A 26,816-nucleotide genomic window follows, 5' to 3' on the forward strand; every position below is an offset into this window, starting at 1 on the left:
GTGAGCGTAGACAACGAGTGAGTGCTTGATAGTTGGCACGCTATGGTGTAATTGTAAGGTATACTGATACGTTTTACATTTTCAAAGTTGGAGTGGAAGAAGCTTTTTTTTCTTGTTCTGTATATTCATGATATTTAAATGAGGTTTGTGAAGGAATTTCAATTGCTGTAAAAAAGGCCATAACAAGGAAATCTGTAGTTAAGCTAACACAGAAGTTTCACACTGTGCACAGGGACTTATTCACACAGTAAACTGTGAATTATCTGTATATAACATGAAGCATATTCGTGATGATATGTTACCATAGTTATGAACTTTGTCTCCATCTAGTGTGCAAACATATTGACTACAGATTGAAAACTGTGCTTTTTATTAATTTCACTATAGACACACAAACACACACACGAACATAGTTTTGGATATAATAGCATTTATTGTCTATAACTTTGCAAACAAGTTAAGTTAAAGCCTATCAGAATACAAACACGAGCAGTTATCCAATAAAATTTCAAAGGTCATTAAAAGCTATTTATATAGCCGGTTCAATAGCCCCACTTTGTACAGAGATATGGAAAGAAAACAGAGTCCAGACAGATTTCTAGTGTGGCAAATTAGGTTCAAAGTAGCAAAGTATTAATAAAAAATATAGTTTTAGCAGTACATTTGCTCTGTTTGATCATACGCTTTTCATTTCAGCTTTGCATTGCTATTGTCTCTTTACATTTTAGCTACAGCGACAACAGTATCTTGGTGCAGTACGTACATATTCTTTGTTCTATCTTAACTGCATTATGCTATTGTAGTTTGTATATACTGTAAGCGTTATAGTGAAATTACTGTAAACACAATTTGGAATGTCAGTAAAATAAATTGATTTTTGCATCAGTCTCAAACAGTCAGAAATTTTAGTTGACGGCACTGGTGATTATCATTTTGTAAAGTACACACACAAGTAAATTAGTCAATAGTGAAAAACTGCAAAATGAGTTTTAGAGATTTTGGTAAGCAAAAGTCAAACATTCTGCATCTTGAGCAAGGATATTTGCTAAGGCCTTGCTACAATTTGAAGTAAGGACACAGTTATACACATTGTTAGTATCTTCAACAGACTGTCAGCGTGAATTACAGGAATGCATATTTTTTTTGTAGGTCAGCATCATAGCACAGCACATCACCATCATGTTGTAATGCCTGAACACTGACAGATTGTTCTCTGTGATCGGTAAATTAAACATGCTAACTTCCTTTCCCAGTTTCCAGCATGTTTTCATTCACTTGTCTCCTCTGACATTCAGGTCTAGGCAAAGAGAAATAGTATCTTTACACATGAATTATTTCCAGTTGCCTCACTTCTCAGCATCGTCAAAGAACCTCATTTTCTCAGAGTGCACAGAGTCTCTCAGTCGCTGTATAGATGACGCTGTCTCACCAGAGATGGGCTCAGAAGAGTCAAATACATGAGTAATTTGTTTGGTTATAACAATTGTCTCTCTGCTTTCACTTCTTTCAGTTGAGGTTTTCGTCACTAAGTGCCTCTCAAACACCGCTCTGTTGCCACTGTCTGAGCCTTCCACAGTCCATGATGTAGTTTCATTAGCTTCTGATTTTAAGGGAAGGCCTTCAGCTAATTCAGCTTCAATATCAGTTAGTAACTGGGCATGCTGTGCTTCTGGGGTTGCTTGTATATTTGTTGTAATGACGTGTAGTTTTCCCGATTCCAATCTGCACGTGTCTTCTGATGACGATGATATTCCAGAGGACAGAATAGTGATTTTCTCCGGTAAGTTAGGCTGAACTGAGATCAGTTCAGTCCTCGTGGCCGAAGTAAAGATGTTACTGTGTGTCTCTTCAAGCTCAGTAGCAACATTTGGATCAGAATATTTGACAGTTACCTTTGTTGGGGAAGATATGGATGGGCCAACGTGCTCACTTGTGACTGCAGAACTTATATCAGCGAAGGCATCCGATGATTGGACAGAAAAGGTGGGGCTAATTTCCTCGTCCCCCATTCCCCCTACTGGACTCTTTTCATCCTTTTGTTCACATTTCTCAGGAGCACTGGGGGCTTCTGAAGGGGAAGACAGGCCAAACTTAGGAAATTTAAACCAACCTGTCCTCTCGGGACTCTTGGAAATATCTTGTATGGTACTTGCTCCTTTTTCCTTTGCTTCTAATTGCTTTCCAGCATGTTCGCCTATTTCTTGAACTTCTTTTGAGACTACAAGATTTTCTTCAACTTGGTCTGCTTTTGGAACATCAAATTCAACATCAATAGTCTTTAGGATCTCACCAAATGATGTCAGAATCATTTTTGGTGATTTACTTTCTCCTTTTGTTTCAACTTCCATTTCCAGTTGAGCTTCTTTATCTTCTATTTCAGCAGGAAGCTGTTCCTCTTCAGGTTTAGACTTTGAGAAGCTAAGCCTGGGCATTTTAAAAGATGGTAGTTTGAATTTACTTGGTGATGGAAGACCCACAACATCAGTCTCAGTCTTGGGTGTTTCGGATTCTGATATTATACCTTTGGAATAATCCATTTTAATATTAACAATCGAATCTTTGTCGGTGACAGAAATATCCTCCTTAGGTTTAGATCCATGAATGTCAATTACTTTTCCTGTTTTGGGTGCTTCCATGGTAACGTCAAAGGAAGCACTGCTAAATTTTGGCATTTTCAGTGGTGAAATTTTTTCTTTTAAAGGGGATCCTTCAGCATCTTTTGATTTTGCTTTTGTCTCAGAAGACTTGATTCCCAAACTAGATGACGATTGTTTGACTTCTTCTGAGATTTTGACCTCTGCTTTTATTTCTGGCCGTTTGCTGTCAACATTGTTTATTGATGATTTTAAATCCACTTCAGGTCCTTTTGGTTTTGTTTGTACAATGCCTAAATTTGGGAACTTAAATGGGCTTCCTTGCCCAGCTTCTTTCTCAGGAGCTTTAATTTCCATTTCAGGTTGTTTAACTTTTATTTCTCCCTCTGAAACAGAAACATCAGCTTGTGGAAGCTCATCACTTAACTCCGATTCTTTAATACTTGACTTTGAAAAAGAAAATCTCGGAAGTGAAAATTTAGGTTTTTTCAAGTTTGTTTCAGTTTCTTCAGCAGGTGGTTCTTCCATTGAAGGTCCTTTGATTTCAGCTTCTGCTAGACAGACTTCTGTTTTGCTTGATATAATCTCAGCTTTGGGTGTTTCAATTTTGACATCAATAGCTGGGGCCTTATCGGCTGTCCTTGAAAAGGAAAATTTTGGAAATGTCCAACTTGGTCGTTTTGACTTGACTTCGGCCTCAATTGTAGGTGTTTCCGGTAATGAAGTAGAACCCTCAGTTTCTTTGCCTTCAATATGGAGTAGTTTGATGTCAGCTGTTACCTCTGGTAAGGAAATATCAACATCTTTCTTTGATAAACTTAAATCTGTTTCAGGACTTTTAACTTTGGTCATTGAGATGGCCAGATTTGGCATTTTAAACTTGCTTCCAGATATCTCACCTCCTTTAGCTTTCACATCTACAGCTAAACCTTCAGAGTCAATGCCGGGTGCTGCATCAATTTTAATTCCTTTATTCACATCACTTACTTCCATACTGAACTCATTGTCAGGTTGTTTGACTATATCACCTTGCAGAAAAATAACATCAGTTTTTGGGAGACTGATATCGACTTCAGGGTCTTTTACACTTTGCTTGGAAAATGAAAATTTTGGCAATGAAAATCTTGGCTTTTTCAATTTAGCCTCAAGGTTTGTATCGGTTCCCCCCTCTATGATAATATGTGAGGATTCTTTAAGGTCGGTATCTGGAAGATGTACATCTGTTTTGACTTCTGGTAGTATGACATCAACTCCGGGAACATCAATGCTGATGTCTTCCTCAGGGGCCTTACCAGCTTTGTCAGCTTTGGCTTTTGGAACTGTAACATCTACATCTTTCTTCGATAAGCTTAAATCAATGTCAGGCCCTTTTGTTTGAGGGAAAGACAATCCAAGACTTGGCAGTTTGAACTTACTTCCTTTTACTTCATGTTCATATCCACTGGTTTTCAAGGAGATTGAAGGTTCTTTTAATTCAGTGCTGGGTACTGCAACGCCAACTTCAAGAACCTCTTCAGGAATCTCAATATCAGCACCATCTATTTTCATACCTTTGTCCATATCCGGTGCCTCTGCTGTTGAACTTGTGACACCAACTCCAAATTTTGGAATTTGGAATGTTGGCATCTTAAACTTTGATGGTGATCCTTTCTTTCCCTTTGTTTCAATCTTTATCTCAGGAGGTTCAATTCCAACTTCAACAGAAGGTTTTTCAATTTCAACATCACGGAGTTTGACTTCAGCTTTGGCTTCTGGAAGTGTAACATCTACATCTTTCTTTGATAAACTTAAATCAATGTCAGGCCCTTTTGTTTGAGGGACAGACAATCCAAGACTTGGCAGTTTGAACTTACTTCCTTTTCCTTCATGTTCAGCTCCTGCAGTTTTCAGGGTGAGTGAAGGTTCTTTGAATTCAGTGCTGGGTGCTGCAATGTTGACTTCAAGAACCTCCTCAGGGATACTAATATCACCACCATCTACTTTAACATCTGTGTCCAAATCAGGTACTTTTGCTGTGGCACTTGGGATACCAATGCCAAATTTGGGTAATTTGAATGTAGGCATCTTAAATTTTGATGGTGATCCTTTTTTATCTTTTGTCTCAACTTTGAACTCAGGAGCTTCAATTTCCACTTCAACAGAAGGTTTCTCTACTTCAACATCAGGGAGTTTGATTTCAGCTTTAGCTTCTGGAAGTGTAACATCTACGTCTGTCTTCGATAAGCTTAAATCAATGTCAGGCCCTTTGGTTTGAGGGACAGACAATCCAAGACTTGGCAGTTTGAACTTACTTCCTTTTACTTCATGTTCAGATCCACTGGTTTTCAAGGAGATTGAAGGTTCTTTTAATTCAGTGCTGGGTGCTGCAACGCCAACTTCAAGAACCTCTTCAGGAATCTTAATATCAGCACCATCTATTTTTATGCCTTTGTCCATATCCGGTACCTCTGCTGTTGCATTTGTGACACCCACTCCAAATTTTGGAATTTGGAATGTTGGCATCTTAAACTTTGATGGTGATCCTTTCTTTCCCTTTGTTTCTGTCTTTATCTCAGGAGCTTCAATTTCCACTTCAACACAAGGTTTTTCAATTTCAACATCACGGAGTTTGACTTCAGCTTTGGCTTCTGGAAGTGTAACATCAACATCTTTCTTCGATAAACTTAAATCGATATCTGGTCCTTTGGCTTGAGGGACAGACAATCCAAGACTTGGCAGTTTGAACTTACTTCCTTTTCCTTCATGTTCAGCTCCTGCAGTTTTCAGGGTGAGTGAAGGTTCTTTGAATTCAGTGCTGGGTGCTGCTATGTTGACTTCAAGAACCTCTTCAGGTATACTAATATCAGCTCCTTCTACTTTAACATCTGTGTCCAAATCAGGTACTTTTGCTGTACCACTTGGGATACCAATGCCAAATCTGGGTAATTTGAATGTAGGCATCTTAAATTTTGATGGTGATCCTTTTTTATCTTTTGTCTCAACTTTGAACTCAGGAGCTTCAATTTCAACAGAAGGTTTCTCTACTTCAACATCAGGGAGTTTGACTTCAGCTTTAGCTTCTGGAAGTGCAGCATCTACATCTTTCTTCGTTAAGCTTAAATCAATGTCAGGCCCTTTGGTTTTTGCGACAGACAATCCAAGACTTGGCAGTTTGAACTTACTTCCTTTTCCTTCATGTTCAGATCCACTGGTTTTCAAGGAGATTGAAGGTTCTTTTAATTCAGTGCTGGGTGCTGCAACGCCAACTTCAAGAACCTCTTCAGGAATCTCAATATCAGCACCATCTATTTTTATGCCTTTGTCCATATCCGGTACCTCTGCTGTTGCACTTGTGACACCCACTCCAAATTTTGGAATTTGGAATGTTGGCATCTTAAACTTTGATGGTGATCCTTTCTTTCCCTTTGTTTCAATCTTTATCTCAGGAGCTTCAATTTCCACTTCAACAGAAGGTTTTTCAATTTCAACATCACGGAGTTTGACTTCAGCTTTGGCTTCTGGAAGTGTAACATCAACATCTTTCTTTGATAAACTTAAATTGATATCTGGTCCTTTGGCTTGAGGGACAGACAATCCAAGACTTGGCAGTTTGAACTTACTTCCTTTTCCTTCATGTTCAGCTCCTGTAGTTTTCAGGGTGAGTGAAGGTTCTTTGAATTCAGTGCTGGGTGCTGCTATGTTAACTTTAAGAACCTCTTCAGGGATACTCATATCACCACCATCTACTTTAACATCCGTGTCCAAATCAGGTACTTTTGCTGTGACACTTGGGATACCAATGCCAAATCTGGGTAATTTGAATGTAGGCATCTTAAACTTTGATGGTGATCCTTTTTTATCTTTTGTCTCAACTTTGAACTCAGGAGCTTCAATTTCCACTTCAACAGAAGGTTTCTCTACTTCAACATCAGGGAGTTTGATTTCAGCTTTAGCTTCTGGAAGTGCAGCATCTACATCTTTCTTTGATAAGCTTAAATCAATGTCAGGCCCTTTGGTTTGAGGGACAGACAATCCAAGACTTGGCAGTTTGAACTTACTTCCTTTTCCTTCATGTTCAGATCCACTGGTTTTCAAGGAGATTGAAGGTTCTTTGAATTCAGTGCTGGGTGCTGCAATGTTAACTTCAAGAACCTCTTCAGGAATCTCAATATCAGCACCATCTATTTTTATGCCTTTCTCCATATCCGGTACCTCTGCTGTTGCACTTGTGACACCCACTCCAAATTTTGGCAATTGGAATGTTGGCATCTTAAACTTTGATGGTGATCCTTTCTTTCCCTTTGTTTCAATCTTTATCTCAGGAGCTTCAATTTCCACTTCAACAGAAGGTTTTTCAACTTCAACATCAGGGAGCTTGACTTCAGCTTTGGCTTCTGGAAGTGTAATATCTACATCTTTCTTTGATAAACTTAAATCGATATCTGGTCCTTTGGCTTGAGGGACAGACAATCCAAGACTTGGCAGTTTGAACTTACTTCCTTTTCCTTCATGTTCAGCTCCTGTAGTTTTCAGGGTGAGTGAAGGTTCTTTGAATTCAGTGCTGGGTGCTGCTATGTTAACTTCAAGAACCTCTTTAGGTATACTAATATCAGCTCCTTCTACTTTAACATCTGTGTCCAAATCAGGTACTTTTGCTGTACCACTTGGGATACCAATGCCAAATCTGGGTAATTTGAATGTAGGCATCTTAAATTTTGATGGTGATCCTTTTTTATCTTTTGTCTCAACTTTGAACTCAGGAGCTTCAATTTCCACTTCAACAGAAGGTTTCTCTACTTCAACATCAGGGAGTTTGACTTCAGCTTTGGCTTCTGGAAGTGTAACATGCACGTCTTTCTTCGATAAGCTTAAATCAATGTCAGGCCCTTTGGTTTTTGGGACAGACAATCCAAGACTTGGCAGTGTGAACTTACTTCCTTTTACTTCATGTTCATATCCACTGGTTTTCAAGGAGATTGAAGGTTCTTTTAATTCAGTGCTGGGTGCTGCAACGCCAACTTCAAGAACCTCTTCAGGAATCTTAATATCAGCACCATCTATTTTTATGCCTTTGTCCATATCCGGTACCTCTGCTGTTGCACTTGTGACACCCACTCCAAATTTTGGAATTTGGAATGTTGGCATCTTAAACTTTGATGGTGATCCTTTCTTTCCCTTTGTTTCAATCTTTATCTCAGGAGCTTCAATTTCCACTTCAACAGAAGGTTTCTCTACTTCAACATCAGGGAGTTTGACTTCAGCTTTATCTTCTTGAAGTGTAACTTTTACGTCTTTCTTCGATAAGCTTAAATCAATGTCAGACCCTTTTGTTTTTGGGACAGACAATCCAAGACTTGGCAGTTTGAACTTACTTCCTTTTCCTTCATGTTCAGCTCCTGCAGTTTTCAGGGTGAGTGAAGGTTCTTTGAATTCAGTGCTGGGTGCTGCTATGTTAACTTCAAGAACCTCTTCAGGAATCTCAATATCAGCACCATCTATTTTTATGCCTTTCTCCATATCCGGTACCTCTGCTATTGTACTTGTGATACCCACTCCAAATTTTGGCAGTTGGAATGTTGGCATCTTAAACTTTGATGGTGATCCTTTCTTTCCCTTTGTTTCAATCTTTATCTCAGGAGCTTCAATTTCCACTTCAACAGAAGATTTTTCAATTTCAACATCACGGAGTTTGACTTCAGCGTTGGCTTCTGGAAGTGTAACTTCTACGTCTTTCTCTGATAAACTTAAATCAATGTCAGGTCCCTTGGCTTGAGGGACAGACAATCCAAGACTTGGCAGTTTGAACTTACTTCCTTTGCCTTCATGTTCAGCTCCTGCAGTTTTCAGGGTGAGTGAAGGTTCTTTGAATTCAGTGCTGGGTGCTGCAATGTTGACTTCAAGAACCTCCTCAGGGATACTAATATCACCACCATCTACTTTAACATCTGTGTCCAAATCAGGTACTTTTGCTGTGGCACTTGGGATACCAATGCCAAATTTGGGTAATTTGAATGTAGGCATCTTAAATTTTGATGGTGATCCTTTTTTATCTTTTGTCTCAACTTTGAACTCAGGAGCTTCAATTTCAACAGAAGGTTTCTCTACTTCAACATCAGGGAGTTTGACTTCAGCTTTAGCTTCTGGAAGTGCAGCATCTACATCTTTCTTCGTTAAGCTTAAATCAATGTCAGGCCCTTTGGTTTTTGCGACAGACAATCCAAGACTTGGCAGTTTGAACTTACTTCCTTTTCCTTCATGTTCAGATCCACTGGTTTTCAAGGAGATTGAAGGTTCTTTTAATTCAGTGCTGGGTGCTGCAACGCCAACTTCAAGAACCTCTTCAGGAATCTCAATATCAGCACCATCTATTTTTATGCCTTTGTCCATATCCGGTACCTCTGCTGTTGCACTTGTGACACCCACTCCAAATTTTGGAATTTGGAATGTTGGCATCTTAAACTTTGATGGTGATCCTTTCTTTCCCTTTGTTTCAATCTTTATCTCAGGAGCTTCAATTTCCACTTCAACAGAAGGTTTTTCAATTTCAACATCACGGAGTTTGACTTCAGCTTTGGCTTCTGGAAGTGTAACATCAACATCTTTCTTTGATAAACTTAAATTGATATCTGGTCCTTTGGCTTGAGGGACAGACAATCCAAGACTTGGCAGTTTGAACTTACTTCCTTTTCCTTCATGTTCAGCTCCTGTATTTTTCAGGGTGAGTGAAGGTTCTTTGAATTCAGTGCTGGGTGCTGCTATGTTAACTTCAAGAACCTCTTTAGGTATACTAATATCAGCTCCTTCTACTTTAACATCTGTGTCCAAATCAGGTACTTTTGCTGTACCACTTGGGATACCAATGCCAAATCTGGGTAATTTGAATGTAGGCATCTTAAATTTTGATGGTGATCCTTTTTTATCTTTTGTCTCAACTTTGAACTCAGGAGCTTCAATTTCCACTTCAACAGAAGGTTTCTCTACTTCAACATCAGGGAGTTTGACTTCAGCTTTGGCTTCTGGAAGTGTAACATGCACGTCTTTCTTCGATAAGCTTAAATCAATGTCAGGCCCTTTGGTTTTTGGGACAGACAATCCAAGACTTGGCAGTGTGAACTTACTTCCTTTTACTTCATGTTCATATCCACTGGTTTTCAAGGAGATTGAAGGTTCTTTTAATTCAGTGCTGGGTGCTGCAACGCCAACTTCAAGAACCTCTTCAGGAATCTTAATATCAGCACCATCTATTTTTATGCCTTTGTCCATATCCGGTACCTCTGCTGTTGCACTTGTGACACCCACTCCAAATTTTGGAATTTGGAATGTTGGCATCTTAAACTTTGATGGTGATCCTTTCTTTCCCTTTGTTTCAATCTTTATCTCAGGAGCTTCAATTTCCACTTCAACAGAAGGTTTCTCTACTTCAACATCAGGGAGTTTGACTTCAGCTTTATCTTCTTGAAGTGTAACTTTTACGTCTTTCTTCGATAAGCTTAAATCAATGTCAGACCCTTTTGTTTTTGGGACAGACAATCCAAGACTTGGCAGTTTGAACTTACTTCCTTTTCCTTCATGTTCAGCTCCTGCAGTTTTCAGGGTGAGTGAAGGTTCTTTGAATTCAGTGCTGGGTGCTGCTATGTTAACTTCAAGAACCTCTTCAGGAATCTCAATATCAGCACCATCTATTTTTATGCCTTTCTCCATATCCGGTACCTCTGCTATTGTACTTGTGATACCCACTCCAAATTTTGGCAGTTGGAATGTTGGCATCTTAAACTTTGATGGTGATCCTTTCTTTCCCTTTGTTTCAATCTTTATCTCAGGAGCTTCAATTTCCACTTCAACAGAAGATTTTTCAATTTCAACATCACGGAGTTTGACTTCAGCGTTGGCTTCTGGAAGTGTAACTTCTACGTCTTTCTCTGATAAACTTAAATCAATGTCAGGTCCCTTGGCTTGAGGGACAGACAATCCAAGACTTGGCAGTTTGAACTTACTTCCTTTGCCTTCATGTTCAGCTCCTGCAGTTTTCAGGGTGAGTGAAGGTTCTTTGAATTCAGTGCTGGGTGCTGCAATGTTGACTTCAAGAACCTCCTCAGGGATACTAATATCACCACCATCTACTTTAACATCTGTGTCCAAATCAGGTACTTTTGCTGTGGCACTTGGGATACCAATGCCAAATTTGGGTAATTTGAATGTAGGCATCTTAAATTTTGATGGTGATCCTTTTTTATCTTTTGTCTCAACTTTGAACTCAGGAGCTTCAGTTTCCACTTCAACAGAAGGTTTCTCTACTTCAAAATCAGGGAGTTTGGCTTCAGCTTTGGCTTCTGGAAATGTAACATCTACGTCTTTCTTCGATAAGCTTAAATCAATGTCAGGTACTTTGGTTTCAGGGACAGACAATCCAAGACTTGGCAGTTTGAACTTACTTCCTTTGCCTTCACGTTCAGCTCCTGTAGTTTTCAGGGTGAGTGAAGGTTCTTTGAATTCAGTGCTGGGTGCTGCTATGTTAACTTCAAGAACCTCTTCAGGGATACTAATATCACCACCATCTATTTTTATGCCTTTGTCCATATCCGGTACCTCTGCTGTTGCACTTGTGTCACGGGCACCAAATTTGGGTAATTTGAATGTTGGCATCTTAAACTTTGATGGTGATCCTTTTTTGTCTTTTGTCTCAACTTTGAACTCAGGAGCTTCAGTTTCCACTTCCATATCAGGGAGTGTGACTTTAGCTTTAGCTTCTGGAAGTGTAACATCTACATCTTTCTTTGATAAGCTTAAATCAGTGTCAGGCCCTTTTCTTTTTGGGACAGACAATCCAAGACTTGGCAGCTTGAACTTACTTCCTTTTCCATCATATTCAGATTCACTGGTTTCCAAGGAGATTGGAAGTTCTTTCAATTCAGTGCTGGGTGCTGCAATGTTAACTTCAAGAACCTCTTCAGGAATCTCAATATCAGCACCTTCTATTTTGATACCTTTCTCCATATCCGGTACTTTTGCTGTTGCACTTGTGATACCAATGCCAAGTTTTGGTAAGTGGAATGTTGGCATCTTAACCTTTGATAGTGATTCTTTTTTTTCCTTAGTCTCAATTTTCATTTCAACCTCAGCAGAATTTTTTTCAACTTCAACATCAGGGAGTTTGACTTCAGCTTCTGGAAGAGTAATAGCTATGCTTTTCTTTGAAGAATTTAAATCAAAGTCCGGTCCTTTTGTTTGAGGGACAGAAAATCCAAGACTTGGCAATTTGAACTTACTTCCTTTGCCTTCATGTTCTTTTAATTCAATGCTGGGTGCTGCTATGTTCACTTCAAGAACCTGTTCAGGGATACTAATATCAGCACCTTCTATTTTGATACCTGTGTCCAAATCAGGTATTTCTGTTGTGGCACTTGGGATACCAACTCCAAATTTTGGTAGTTTGAATGTGGGCATCTTAAATTTTGAAAGTGAGTTCTCATTGTCCTTTGTCAGATCTTCAATATCAGGATCTTCGGTTTCCATTTGAGCAGAGGGTTTTTTACGTTCAGCATCAGTTTTGGCTTCTTCAAGTGTTTCATCTACATCTCTCTTCAATAAGTTAAAATCAACTTCTGGTCCTTTTACTTTTGGCATTGTTATTCCAAATTTTGGCAATTTGAACTTGCTTTCATGTACTTCGGTTTCATCTCCAGTCTTTTCCTGGGGAAAGAAAGCTTCTGCACTCCCAAGACTTACATCGATTTTAGTTTTAATTCCAGTCTGTGGTTTGACATCAACTGTTTTCACATCAATAGATGATCCCACAATATCAGTATTTGGTGTTGGAATGTTAACATTGACACCTTCAGTTGATTTCAGCTGTGTTTCACAAATTTCAATGTCTTTTAATTTATCATGTACTTCATGACTGGTGTTGGCCACAGGAGATCCAAATTTAGGTAGCTTGAACGTTGGCATCTTAAATTTTGATGGTGATTCGTCTACATACTTTTCTACAACTTTCATTTCAGGAGCTCTAATTTCGGCATCAGAGGGTTTCACCTTCCGTTTTGTTTCTGACAGTTTCATATCTTCATTTTTCTCTGATGCACTGAAGTCAAATTCAGACCCTTTTATTTTCGGCATTGCAATTCCTAACTTTGGCATCTTGAACTTGCCTCCTTGCCTATCAAAATCACCTTCTGCCCGAGGATGTTTTATTTCCTGGTCATATTTGTCTGCCTCCATTATTCGTTCTGCAATACAAACATCTACACTTCCAAGTGTAACGTCGGTCTCAGGCGGTGGTGTCACAGCTACACCTTTCTTTGATAGACTTGAATCCGTTTTTATTCCTTTCGCCCTTGGCATGGAGATACCAACATTTGGCACTTTAAACTTGCTACCCTTTCCCTCTCTTTCAAGAGTTTTTGTCTCAGCTTCATCAGTGTTTATAGGCTTATCTCCATCGGGCACATTTACACTGATGTATGTAGTAATAGCTCCAAATTGAGGCAATTTAACTGCATGCTCTTCAGTTTCTGCACTTTTTGCCAGGGAAATATCCACGTTTGTTTTTGACTCAAGATTTACATCAAAACCTGTAAGCCTAATGCCATTGTCCTTTTTGGCTGGTGAACCATCTACTGAGTCAATGTATTCAATGCTATCGAGTTCAGGAATCACAACCTCACATACAACTCCTTCACTCTGCCCCTTTTCTTTTTTAATTTCATCTTTTGATGTCGTTACTTCTCGGAGGAATTCAGCTTTTTCTCCTTTTGTTGTGTCCCCTTTTTGCTGAAAGATATTTTGTTTTGGCAAGACAATTCCAATATTAGGGATTCTTATGTCTGGCTTTGCTATCCCAAAGCTAGGCACTGTCATCTTTGCCTTCTTTGATTTCTTATCTGATTCATATTCAGAGTTGATACCCTCTGTTCCTCGTGTTTCATCAGCCACATGTGCCTGAAGACTAGATACTTTCTCTAAACTTTCCTTTCCTGGTATTATAATATCTTCTCTTTTATAGGTCCCAGTTTTAATCTCTTTGCTGCTTTGTTTTTTCTTAGTTTCATGTTCCTTATAAGTTTTTACTGTTGTTTCAGTTAAAAGATCCTCTGAGGTTAATTGCCCGGTTGTGATCTGTGACAGCTTAACTGTAGTCTTGGAAATTTCTAGAGAAGAAGTTGTGTCAAACTTTGTAAGACTTGCTCCATGCTTTGTTTTGGTGTCTACCACTTTTGTAGGCGTTTTCACTGATATTCTTTGAGCATTTGCATCTATCACAGTAATTTCTTCTGGAATAGGCATGCCAGATGTATCAACTTTAGGCAGCTTATATCCAGGCAATTTAGAAACTGCCTCTTTCACACTGTCAACATCAATTGACAGTTGCACAGTTTCCGCTTGAAATTCTCCATTCTGTCCTGTATAATTTACCTTAGGTTCTTTAATTCTTTTTGCTCTCGTCTTCACAGACTTATCCTCCATACCTGGTATCTCAATCTCTTCCCGTTTGGGAAGTTGGGTTCTGAAATCACTGCTTTTTGCCAGTCTCTTATAAGGATCATCTGTGATTTCCTCAGCACCAACGTCACCCAAACTGAGTTTCGTCAGTTTGACAGTTTCCCCTGTTCTTCTGTCTTCGTGTTTTTCTTGGATTTCTTTGCCTTTCTGCCTTTTTGCTTCACTTTTCTGTGGATTTTTTTGTGAAACTGCAACATCAGATAAATCATGTTCCACCTTAGCATAAAGAGCAGGATCTTCTGTGTGTGACTCAAAGTTTGGGATTAAGTCAGATTTTTCATTTTCAGGATGATCAGCTAAGTCAAAACTTGCCCCTAGTGTTTTTAGCCTTTTTGGTGACGATTTTGCTTTTGCTTCTTTCTTGTGTGATTTATCCTTCCCCAGAATTTTCATTTTTAATTCAGACCTTTCTTTCTTCTTTTTTTTCCCCTCAGGGGACTTGATAAGAGAGCGGCTTTCTTGATCTGCTAGAGCCACAGTTAAATCTGCTGTTTTCAAAGTGCTATCTATACTGATAAGTTCCACCTTATGTTGAATAGGTTGAGCTTCACGGACCGTTAGATTGGTTTCTTCAAGTTGCACATCTTTCATTACTTTCAGATCTTTTTTCACATAGGCTTCAGGCATTTCTCCTGAGGGGCTTTCAAGGCACTCAGGTGAAAGCATATCAGATTCTTGTGTGTGGTGAGTGTCACCACTGATCTGTCCAGTTTGCACATCTGTGTCCTGCTCCTCAGATGAACTTATCCGGCCTCTCTTTGTCAGACCAGGTAGTTTTATTTTATGCTTTTTCTTGTATTTGAGAGCATCCTGAGTTTTTATTGGTGACTCTGTGTCGCTTGTTGTTGGGCTGAGTTCAAGCTTTCTTTGTTCCTCAGCCTCTGAGGAACTGTGAGACCTTGTAAAACGTGATTTTCGCCCTTTTCCAAAGGATGAAAACTTGGGCCACGAAATGCGAGCTTCTCCGCGTCTTTTAGTTTTTCCTTGTTCTCTCATCTGTGGAGTGTGGAGGTCTTCTTCCTGTTAAGAAGCATAAAAATTAAAGGTAAGTCGTTACTAACAAATAAAAATAACTAACAAAGAGTTTGAGCAGACAACTTTGAGAATAGTTACAGGTATAACGTCAGATTCGATGGCTGGTTCGGTCTCTGTGATCTCTGGCTTGCGCTTCAAGCAAAGCTTCAGTTTATATGCCTGAGCATGCTCCAGAATCTGAATGGCATCCTCATATGACATGTTGTCAAAATACACAGTGGCACTCAAAATCTGATCACCTGTGTAGACAAGACAAAATATTTCAAAAGGACTTTGATGAGCAGACTTTTAAGTCCCATTTTTAGTTGATAAAAATTGAAGTGTTCAATAAAAAAATCAAATAAAGAATAACATTAACATTTGCTTGTGTTCAACGTACAGTGCTAAAAAAATTATAGTAACACTTTGAAAACACATAAGATCTCAATGGGAGGAAAAAAATCATGCTGGATATCGACGCTGATAAGAACTGGGTAATGTGTTAGGAATGAATGGCCTCATCATTTGATTGAAATAAAAATTATCAACTTACAGGGGGCTGAATTCAAAAAGCAGACTAGTCCATTTTGCCAAAATTTCATTGCAGCAGCTCAAAATGACAGCCAGTTGTAGTTGGGTGTCATTTTGTGCTTGAATTCATGCATGACAAATTCAGGCAATGCTTCCAGTGAGACAACAGATGGTGTCCTGGGGGATCTCCTTCCAAATCTGGACCAAGGCATTACCAGGTTCCTACAACGGGGTAGCATTGTATGGACCGAAACATAACATCCCAGAGGTGTTCTGTTGAATTTAGGTCAGATGAGTGTAGGAACCAGTCAATGGTATCAATTCATTCATCCTCCAGGTACCATTGCCTACAAGGAGGAACCCAGGATCTCGGTTGCCTCAACCTGTAAAACATTCCTGTTTTGTCGCACCATTGCCCTTCTAGTGTACCTGTTGTTGATTTCATTAGCACCAAAGCAGCTGAAACTGATTAGCAAGCCCCTCTGCTACATATCTGACCACGTCAGTATCCCAGCAGTTTGACTGACTTGATGTTTTACTCTTATTAAAAGTGTTCCTTTAATTTTTTGAGCAGTGTAATTGTCAATTGAATATTGCAAATTAAAAATTCTACAATAGCATAACATAAAATCAAGTAGAATACAGAATGTAATAATACATAGTAATGTAATGTAATAATATAGAGACTTTAAACCTATAATAATTTTAATGAGACAAATTTTTAGCCGCAGGTTTACCTTCTTTCAGTTTTAGATTTTTGGAGGCTGGTGACTCTGGCACTACTTCCTTAATGAAAATCCCTTCTTTTCCCCCTCCACCATAAATGAGACCCTCTGCACATCCATCTTTGGCCGTTTTCACTATCACCTCAGATTCAGGGCTCTCAGCTTCCTGCCAGTGCAAAAAAAGGACAGTCATTTTACCTTTAGCACTGATTTTTTTTTTCTGCAGTTGCATAGCTTGAAAGGATTTACAAATGCAGTACACAGAGGAAAAGCTAGAAATGTCTCACCTTGAGTTTACTCATCTTTGGAGTAGAGCGCTTTTCAAACATGGACCCAAGCCCAGACTTTTTAGTTTTCTTTCCAGTCCCACCTTTGTGGCGTGGGTCATGCTCTGCTTCACACTAAAAGGAGTTTAAGAGGAGCAAAGGGGTTTAAAAAGTAATCTTATAATACTCAGATCAGGAGGGTACATTCATTTATACAGGGGAGTAGCCAAGTTATTGCAATATTATACAATGCAGAGCTCATCTTGGACCACACATTAGCACACAAATCTGTAAAGAGAAATAAGTAATAGAAAGTAAGTAATAGAACAACTAATAAAAACACAATGTTATCTTTCACAGTTTCTACATTTTCATGTGGATGCTGTCCAGAAACAGTCTTCTTCAGTTTCACCTTTTTTTTTTGTCATTTCAGGACATGCAGCCGTGTGAGTATAACTGAGTCGAATACACAAACTTCTTTCTTTCAGTCACAAGTTTGTTTTTCTAACTTCATTTATTTTTTGGCCTGAAAAATAGACCGTTGACTTACACGCAGACTATTCAATAACTGTGAGTTTACATGCAGTGAAGTAGCAGCGTTATAATTTCCCAGCTGAGGTGAAGAATTAAAAGAAAGCCAGTTATTTCTGCCAGAGAAGCCTGATTTTTTTGGACATGGTTGTATTGTAAACAATGTTCTGTTCTATTGTCTTAACTGGATTTTCAAGACTAAACAAGCTAAAAGTTTTGGGGGGGGGGGGGGCTGAGCTTGGTTCATGCCAAGTGCTTACTCATATGGGATCGAGTGATGTTGTAGGACCTTAAAACATGAAGCGCACACGTAACTTAAAATATGTGTGGTGTTTCTCTGTACCTCTTTATCACTGTCACTGTATTTTTCAGTCTCAGGATACTCCTCAACTGGAGATGACCCTTGTGGGCGTGGTCTCTCACTCTCTGCGAACTGAGATGGCTCATCACACATCTGCATGGACATAAGGTCAGTAAACATGAAAACAAACCTGTTTTCATCATCACCCCTAAGAAATTTCATATCATTTCATTTGGATATTATCAAGCCTAGAAAGCATCTATTTTCTTGAGCTGCATATAAAATGTTTTCTTATTAAAACTCATGCAGCTGCACCTGCAGCATAAACAACAAAAAAAAAAGATATGGAGGAAAATTGGATCCCAGATAGTGCGATAGCACCTTGTTTAGCCAAAAGCATCACTGACTGGGTGTTTAGCTATTTGGCATTTAAAAACTGTCACATTATTGGTGTGTTTCCTGAGATGGCAGCGTTGGCTAGTCTGTCAGGCCAACACTTTGAGCAAAATACTGTGTGCATGTGTACTTTGTGTGTGTGTGTGTGTGTGTGTGTGTGTGTGTGTGTGTGTGTGTGTGTGTGTGTGTGTGTGTGAGAATGAAGTGTAGATTCTCATTTTCATCATCCATCATCCAAACCAGAATTAACCAAAAGTTGTTGTTTTTCAGCTGCTAGCCCATGATCGGTGACAGCCTTGTTTATATTAGACTGATGTGATCACTTTTCAGTGCAGCACAAATATTAGTCAGCCAATCTGTATAAATACTATACACTGATTTGTACAAATTTCTTCTCTGATAAAAAGTGTAAGTTGTAATGGGTTGTTGTTATTTGCCTATCTGTGCAAAGTCTCCATTAGCACTAAGTCTTGTCTCTATTTGCTTTGCTGTAAAGTTAAAATAACTGTTGTTCAGTATTTATTAGCTCAGACTCCAACATCAACATCATAATCTATCAATCAAACATGGTGGATCCAGTTTTAAGGCACAGGAATATGTGACCGCCTTCAAACAGAAACTGAACTGTTGATCACTTTGGTGATCTAGACGCGTTACTTCATACAGTCTGTTGTCACTGTATAATACAAAATCCTAAAAACATATGACAACGTTGAGAACGTACAGTAGATTTCCTTCTATGGAATGAAACATTTCAGCTGTTTGTTGGTGAAAATGTGCTAAATATGGAAAAGGGGGATTAAAATGAAAAGAAAAATATAAAAACAGGACAAAAACAGTAAGGACATAATACACACATCTGTAAATGTAAAATTTTATAGTCTGAAGTATATGAACTATTGATTTAACAGCTTTAATGTTATTATTCCACAGTGTTGATGACCCAGTAGGACCACCTACTCCCTTGTCACTCATTCACAGTGACACATTTACTTACACAATATAATGCCCTCATGTTATGTTATGTTATGTTATGTTATGTTGTGACAGTTTTTCCCTCCGGTTTCAAAAATTTGAAGGAATACTGACACATGGAAAGATGTCGGTATTCATGTTGAAAAAATCAACATCATTATATAAAGCTGCACTAAAGTGGACAATATCACCAGCTGCAGATGGCTCAAATTAATAATGAATGAAATGAAGTCACAGCACAAAACTTACAGTAACTAACAAAGAAATGAAATGAAGAAAAAACAAGCATGTCACTTTGTGTCACAGTAAATTCACTTACTGAGTCCTCTGTGGCAGGCTCTGGGCCTTGCAACCGTCGCCCAGGTCCTGTTCAGAAAAAAAAAAAACCACAACAACATAGTATCTGATATGACATCTGTGTATTGCAATACTTTAAACGTAAACTGTTGACCTCTAATGCTTCATTTTCTGCATGCACAAGTTTATTGCGTAAATATTTTGCATATTAACCCCTAAATAAATAGAAAATCGCATTAAGTGATTTTAGTCCGGTCACACAGCAGCTAAACAAAGTCTGTCCTGTTACTACAAAACCTCAAATATGTCATGCAAAAAGGCACCTGGCAAAAAAATCACACTCCTCCGTTTACAAAAACAGCAAATAAAATGCACTGAACACGATTCATAATATTGAAATTTATTTAATTGTAGCAGATTATACAGTAATGTGCAAAAGTCTTGAGCCACCTTTCATTTCTTTACATTTTGATAGGAACATGTGAAATAGCTGCAGAGATCCATTGAAACTTGTATAAACATATATTGGAAATACAGTATAAAAGGAAAAAACAGATGTGTGTACAATCCTAATGCATATGAACCTCAATATTTGGGATGACCACCTTTACTCTTAAACATAGCTTGAAATATCCTCTGACAGGTGTCAGAAAAACATGATGTGTTTTTGTAACAAAGTGCCTAAAGAACTGATTCTTTGCTAAGTATCAAAACACTGGTTCATCTCTTGAGTTGGGTCCCTTTTCATAATTGAATAAGTCATAGGTCAGTGTTAAGTGGCTTTAAAAGACATGTTAAAAGACAATTAAAAGACACGCCCCTGAAAATGTTCAGATATAAAAACATAAAAATGAAAAATATAAAAAAATAGGGATGATTCAAGAGGGATCACTGTCCTTTGTCCTCTGTCCTCTATTCGTATGAAAACGACACCATGTAAAAGTAGCTCACACTTGTGTTTTATAATCCTTTTGTTGTATGAATAAAAAAAAACACAGAAATGATTTGCACAAAGACAAAGCATAAGACTTCCACCCAGTCTGACCCCTGGCAGTTGTTTTGAGGCTCGGAGACTCTGGAGCCGATGATTAGACTATTTAGAGTTCTTCCTGGCAATAATTCCCTCCAGGGAGCTGCTGCCTCTGTTAAGTGATCCACTGTATTGACCCACAGATTGGACTTTGCAACCTCTCAGCTTAGCCCATCAAGGCTGCCAAAAAGGGAAAGTCTGACTCCAAATTAATCAAGTTACCAGATTATAATTATTACCTGCTCTATTCAAGTTAATTCCTTTTTAAATAAACCATTCGTTAACGTTATTTTGAGAGTTCCTTTGTTTCAGGGATGTTGTACATTTAAAACAAGGCTTGTCGAGTGGAGAATTACACAGGCATACAGTATGATTTCTGTAGTTTTATAGTATTGTTGACTAAAAAATATAAGTACTGATAAAAAAAAAAGTACTGTCAGTAGAACTTAAAGTTGAATAAATTAATGCTACATGGACAAACAAATCATTTTCATTGCAGGAATAACGCTGGTCTAGGTGCTTTAGGTGTTTTATTTGGGCATAGCTGATATGTTGCAGGACAAAACCTCAAAAAACACTAAACTGTGGCTAAATTTGGAGCTCAAAAAACCATAATGAAAGTGTCAACTTCATTAGTGCAAACACCGCATCGTAATTTACAAGCAAAAGTCTTATTTGAAGCAAAAACAAATTATTGTAGTAAGTTTTCTTTTAAAGCCATCAATGAAAAACAGAATGACTTAAAATAACAGAAATATGTGCAACATTTGGCCTGTGTATATGGTAGATCCATATAGTTTCTCAACTCACCATCACACTGACACCCCACCCGCTGCATTACAGTAATGTATGTCATGTGAAGAGCTCTCACAGCCTGTGTAAGTGCATTAGAAGAAAGTTCGGGCAAGAGAGTGATGGTTTAAAAACCTCTTACTGCATCAGGATGTGTTGCTGCCTCAAGGTTAAGCCTTCAAGACAGTTTAAGAGCAATGAAAAGACAATCCAGCTCAGCTTTTTTTCACGTCTGATAAAGTCATTGTGGATTCATGTGATTAGAAATAGCATAAGAGGACATTTATCAACATATATCTATTCATCTCAAAAGATTTTCTCTGTGAACTCAGTGAGTGAGCACAACACAGTCTAGACATGTTAAAAAACATAAAAATGTGAGAGTCCTTACAGCCGCCTACACCATTACCTGAAATAGCGAGTGAAAGAGAAGAATCCTTCTCATGCACTCATCAACATCCTTCTCTTTCAGACCAGGTCTGACTGGCAAAAATAGTAAAGATTTTCCCATGATGTTACAGCAAGCAGCTGACCTACCTTAAGCTGCTGTTTGCTGAACTCCTGAACGTAAACTGTGTCAGTAAGAAAAGCTCCAAACTGCTCTTAACCATTCCTGGTGTGAGTGTGGCTGCTGAAGTGGATAAAATGATTTCTTCAGCCTAAGACGGACAAAGGAGGCGGGACACTTTAAGGTCGCAGTCACACCTTTCCTCAAGTTGTGTCACTCTATCAGTGGCGGCTCCTGAAAAAAATCTCAGGGGGGGCAATTTTTATGATATCGACTAAAATGACCCATTTAATGAGTACATCAAACAACACAATTTTAATTTAAATTTAAAATGAACAACCATATTCTGGCCATTTGTATAGATTTGTAAAAATGAACATGAACAGATTTTTTTTTTTTTTTTTGAATGAATGAAAAATAACTATTGAAAACAACAACTGTAAACTGATTGGGGGGGTGGGCTAAAGAGAGAAAGAGAGAGGGATGGAGAAAGAGAGTAAATATGGTTAAGGGTTCTTATTTGTACAAGAACTTTGCTCGTCTGTCTTTCTGAGTGGCAAATTTCTCGATGACCCTGGTGTTGAAATCAGGAAGTTCTTGTGTGAGTTTTTTCTCTATGGACAGCATAGCCAGAGCGTTGAGCCGATCCTGAGCCATATTGTTTCTCAGGAAAGTTTTTATCCTCTTTAAAGTAGAGAAACACCTCTCCGATTCTGATGTTGTCATTGGTGTGGTGATGAGGATGTTAAGAAGACTTACAGTTTCGGTGAGGTGCTTTAAGTCGGTTTGTCCAGATTGTGTCCACGTCAAATCACACTTGTCACTTTTGAACAGTATGCACGGGAAACAAAAAAGTGCATTAGCTGTTCCACAGCCTGTCAGCCACGACTTGCGCTGGAACCAACTCCGACAAAAAGTCCTGTTGTATGCTTTTGACTTCTCCTTCGTTGCCTGGGTTAGTTGAATTTCGGGCTTGTCAGGTCCCAACTCTTTAACTTGCAGTTTTTCTGCCATTGTCCTTCTGGCAAAAGGGTAGGTTAGAAGCGATCTAACCGAATTTGGGGGAGGCTGTGCCTCAACCGTTAACAATACCGCTGCCATCGTCTCTCTCTGACCTTATAGCTCACTTAGGCTACTGACTGAGGTAAAATTCTAGAACAGCAAATCTTCGCGCGTTTTCTGCAGGGGCGCAATTTTAAGCGCCCCCAAACCATTTAATTCAGCGACGCTGATAGGTCAAATATTTATTATTTTCCCCTGGCAACCATTTAATGATAGGCTATTTCGCTGCATATCAAGGGCGCTTTGACGAGCGCCCCAGAAGAAGAAAAACACCGTTTGTTGGTTGAACTTTAATGAGTCAGCTGGTGAAAATGTTAAAATACGCCTGGCTGTATATGGGCACACACATAGTAAAACTATCATTGATGAATTTTTTAAAAATATATATTTTTACTCCTCCACATTTGGGGGGGCGGAGCCCGAGCGCCCCCTATGGGCCAGCCGCCACTGCACTCTATATTGTTTTCCAAGAACCCCCAAGACAACTTTGGTTCAGAGATTTAACTCTTTGCATGTTACTCAGAGAAAAAAGGAGATTTTGAGAATATGTAATGCACTAACTCTATGTAGACCATTTGTACTTTAATAAACTTAATTTACGTTTCATTGCTAATCATCGAAGAGCTACGAAATAGATCCTGAAGATTAAGATTTGTTTATTGACACTGCATGATGTATACAAAAAAATCACAATTCTGTAAATATGTAAGAGCACATTACGCAGGTAGAAATTGTAAATAAATTAATAACAGTGATAAGTATTAAACTGCAAGGTGTAAGTTCAGTTTGGTCAGAGCTGTGGGTTAAAAAAAAACTGACAAATCAGAAGAATTAGTTAAAGTAGTTAAAAGAGTTACTAAGTAGATTCTTGATAAGTTCTTATTGAGTCTTTTCTGTAAACAAACCTAAGCACAAACACATTAAAGATCCATTAATCACTGAAGCCTCTGTAAACAGATTTTTGGGTAAAGACATAAAAGAGCTCCCATTGCTGTGGCACAGCTAATTTTAAGTTTTGCAGTACCTGAAGTTTCCATCTAGTGCCATCCATCATCGGGCAACCAGTTTAGGTCTGATACTTTCTGAACAGCTAATAGAAGGACTGCCTTTTAACCTTGACTGCAGTTTGATTGTAGTGCTAATCAACAGATGATAGCACACAAACATGTAAAACTGGGATGGTAAACAGAGGATGCTTGCTTAGCATCATCATCTAATTGTCTTTGTGAGCATCATGTGTTACACTAGAAGTAAGCTTTATACACATCCTTAACTTACATCCTTAATATACAGCCTTTAGGTGCCAGCATGGCTAGACCCTGGTGCTGTTATTATACAGAAACACAGTGATGGTGTTGTGGAGTATTTGATCTGGATTTTCATCCACAGTTAAAACTGTAACTCACTGTGGATGGTGTGCGATGTGTTTGTGCATTGTACACTACGGGGGGACTGAAATGACAGATTGATACATTCCTTATGTTATTCACCACTTAAGGTGGATGTTCTTTATTCCCGCCTCTGCTACGGGCACTGCACTCTTAGAAACTCCTTTCCCACATATTCACCGAACATTTGCAACTAAACATGTCAAAATAAAATCAGAGAGCACAGTTTTTATTTTTTGTTTGACTTATCAGAAGTTAGAGGAAAGCAAAGCCTAATGTTTCAATCTGACTTTCTATTATATTTTTCAGATTCAAAGCACCCTCCATAGATGAGTAAGCCGTTTGTGGTGCAGAACCTGCATGATTTGGTGCTGGATTTGGGTGTGGCTGATCTCGGCGGGCTCAGGCCGGCGTGTCTGCTTTCAAGCAACACTGATGTGTGAGCACTTAAACTAAATAATGCAATGCAATGGCATATAAACCTACATATTCTTGTTTATGTGGGTAAAGATTCAAATAAGATCGTAAACAAAAATCTAAACTGTAGAATTGCATTGCAAATCCTAACTGTATCGTGTTGTATTGTCCTCAGCTCATCTCTTACATAACCACCCTCTGCTCTACTTTGTGTTTCCTGTTTTAAAAGCTCCCTGAAGTCTTCACTAAACTAATATAAAGTAATACAGCTCATTATTTGTGCTCGTGGATTTGGATTCCTCTCCGTTTTTGTTTGTTTTTTTCCTGTGCAACAGTCAGACACAAGCTCCTTTTAGTTGGAAGCAGTTTGCTGGGATCCAAAATATAATAGGATTTTAGTCAAGGGAGGGAAAAAAAGCTGAATTAGATTTTCTGCATGGATTATATTAACATGAGACTCCAAAGCGCATGCTTTCAATCTATTAATCTGCTTCAAACTTACAGCGAGTTTCGTCACAGCTCTGGAATTTGCATCCTAATCTGCCCGTATTCCCACGACATGCTGTTAAACAAAAATAAACATGGGAACAGTCCACACATATTAAAAATGAATTTGTCCAACTCAGGCGTGATACTCCATAATGGATCAGGATTGTTCGTTTTGGCTTCCAGTGTCTTGTTGATCAGCCACTTATCCGGATAACTTCCTCCCTGTCTCTCTTTTTTTATTTCTCTCTCTCTTTGACCTTGAGCGTTGCCTGAAGCTTCTCAAAGCAAAACAAACCTCGCATCATTTTGAGGGAGATTTAATTCAGAGTAGAGATGGAAGTAAATGAGGAGAACTGTGGGAAATAGAAAGGGGGAGCAGTAATGTGATGTTTCATGCTCCTTTTTACAGCAAGCATCAGCTGAGCCCTTAACTCATCATTTTTCAAGACAGTAAGGAATGTCTTCACCGTGTAATCGTGGATGTCCACTAATGAAAAACACAGATTTCCTGTTTATTATAAACACATTTTTCATAATTAGGCCGATAGAAACTTCAGATAAGCGTGCTTATCGTTTTCTCCTGACCCTGAATATCTGATCAGCCTTTTATGTTGCTGAAACTCATTACACTGTTTGACTTTTTGCAGCCTTGGTAAGAACACCTTCCCTAATTATGCTTGTAAGGCACATTTTAAGAAGAAAGTCCGTGCACCAGAAAACATCCACTCAACTCAAAACACAGAATGACTCATACATGTTGCAAATGTGTAACAGGGTTATTTCCTACAAAATGTTAATTTAAAAATATTTCACATGTGCACATAAACTATATATGGTCCAAGCCCACTAACCCTGACCCAAACAAATTTATATCTGGTTCATTTAAACTCCAAATGGTAACAAAGTTAGTAGGAAAAAGGATGCAAGATTAAATTATACAGAGCTGTTGGATTCATTTTTCATCACAGATATTCCTGGGAATTTTGGGCATGTTTTTTGTACACATTTCAGTGTTTGTTCGTTTTTTTATTTCAGTCTAAGTTGTCATGTTTCTATTTTTAACCCTGATTTGCTGAACTGCCACGGTAAAAATATCAGGTCTGTTTGCCTTTCAGGCTGCGCTTCAAACAGAGCAGGAGAGAAACGCAGAGCTGCCTGACATCCTCTCGATGATGACATCTTCAAACACTCCCCTGCGCTCTGCAGACACACCCAGCAACACAGCTCAGCATCAGCACCAACCGCCTTACACTCGCTCACTGCCTCTCTCCATCACACGCACGCACGCAAACAAAATCTCTCCCACTGCACTACTGAACCCTGCTGCTCAATCGGCGAATTGCTCTGGGGAGAACGGGCTAAGTCATACGGAGAAAAAACAAGGGGGGGAGGAGAGCAGAGAGCGTAAAGATAACGATACCCACTCGTCCCAGAGGAGGCAGCGTGCCAGTTGGGAAAGGCCAGGTGGAAACAGTCGCACATGATGGCAGCGGGGGTGGCGGAGAGATCGGCGGAGACGAGGTCCAAGACTGGGCAGGAAGCGGGAACGGACGGAGGGATGGCGGCAGCAGTGAAGGATTAGGCAGGTGTTGCTGCTGCTTCTTCACCCCCCGTCTTGTCCTCGTGTAGGTCAGCCAGTCGCAGCGCAGTGAGGGATGAGTTGCAGAAATAACCAGAGACAGAAGAGAGTGAGAGAGCTTCTCCTGCAGTCTCCACAGAGTGAAGGAAACTACTTCGTCTGCCCCGTAAACATGGACCTCCAGCGCAGCACACTAACTTAATTATGGGAGGAGCTGCCCCCCTCCCTCAACAAACACACATCCACGCGCATCCCTCGGTTCTCCTTCTCCTTCTACTCCTCCTCTTCCTCTTTCTCTTTTTCCGCTGTCCTCTGGTCAGTGTGTCATTGATTGGCCTAATCTGACAAGGACCATCACGATGTTAGTTTCTGGTTCCAGCAATAACAGGGGGGGTCATACAGTTGCCAGGGAGCCATAACTGAATTAAAACCCCTTTTTGTGG

General features: G+C 39.1%; 1 protein-coding gene across 2 annotated transcripts; it reads right to left on the reverse strand.

Moving 5' to 3' along the window:
• Positions 1-1,346: 1,346 nt before the first annotated feature.
• On the reverse strand, positions 1,347-26,276 carry LOC146611638 (uncharacterized). 2 transcript variants are annotated; one of them, XM_085343117.1, is made up of 8 exons: positions 26,219-26,276; positions 19,131-19,177; positions 17,483-17,593; positions 16,630-16,743; positions 16,355-16,508; positions 15,186-15,346; positions 3,887-15,092; positions 1,347-3,367 (listed from the first exon to the last, which is right to left on the reverse strand). In XM_085343117.1, the coding sequence occupies exons 1-8, from the start codon at positions 26,274-26,276 to the stop codon at positions 1,347-1,349; spliced, it is 13,872 nt and encodes a 4,623-aa protein (XP_085199243.1). The 2 variants fall into 2 exon arrangements, with proteins under 2 accessions (XP_085199243.1, XP_085199242.1); XM_085343116.1 differs by having other exon boundaries at positions 1,347-15,092.
• Positions 26,277-26,816: the final 540 nt, after the last annotated feature.

The sequence above is a fragment of the Diplotaxodon limnothrissa genome, linkage group LG19 (assembly GCF_057381915.1).
Source record: "Diplotaxodon limnothrissa isolate DT_005_m linkage group LG19, D_limnothrissa_male_GT1.1, whole genome shotgun sequence".
Lineage (NCBI taxonomy): Eukaryota > Metazoa > Chordata > Actinopteri > Cichliformes > Cichlidae > Diplotaxodon > Diplotaxodon limnothrissa.

Coding starts and splice junctions, on each gene's coding strand:
- LOC146611638 (XM_085343116.1), bottom strand. CDS start 26,276: ATGTGCGACTGTTTCCACCTGGCCTTTCCCAACTGGCACGCTGCCTCC. Junction 19,178..26,218: donor CGCTGCCTCCTCTGGGACGA/GTGGGTATCGTT, acceptor TTTTCTGAACAG/GACCTGGGCGACGGTTGCAA. Junction 15,093..15,185: donor TCGAATCTGACGTTATACCT/GTAACTATTCTC, acceptor GCTTCTTAACAG/GAAGAAGACCTCCACACTCC.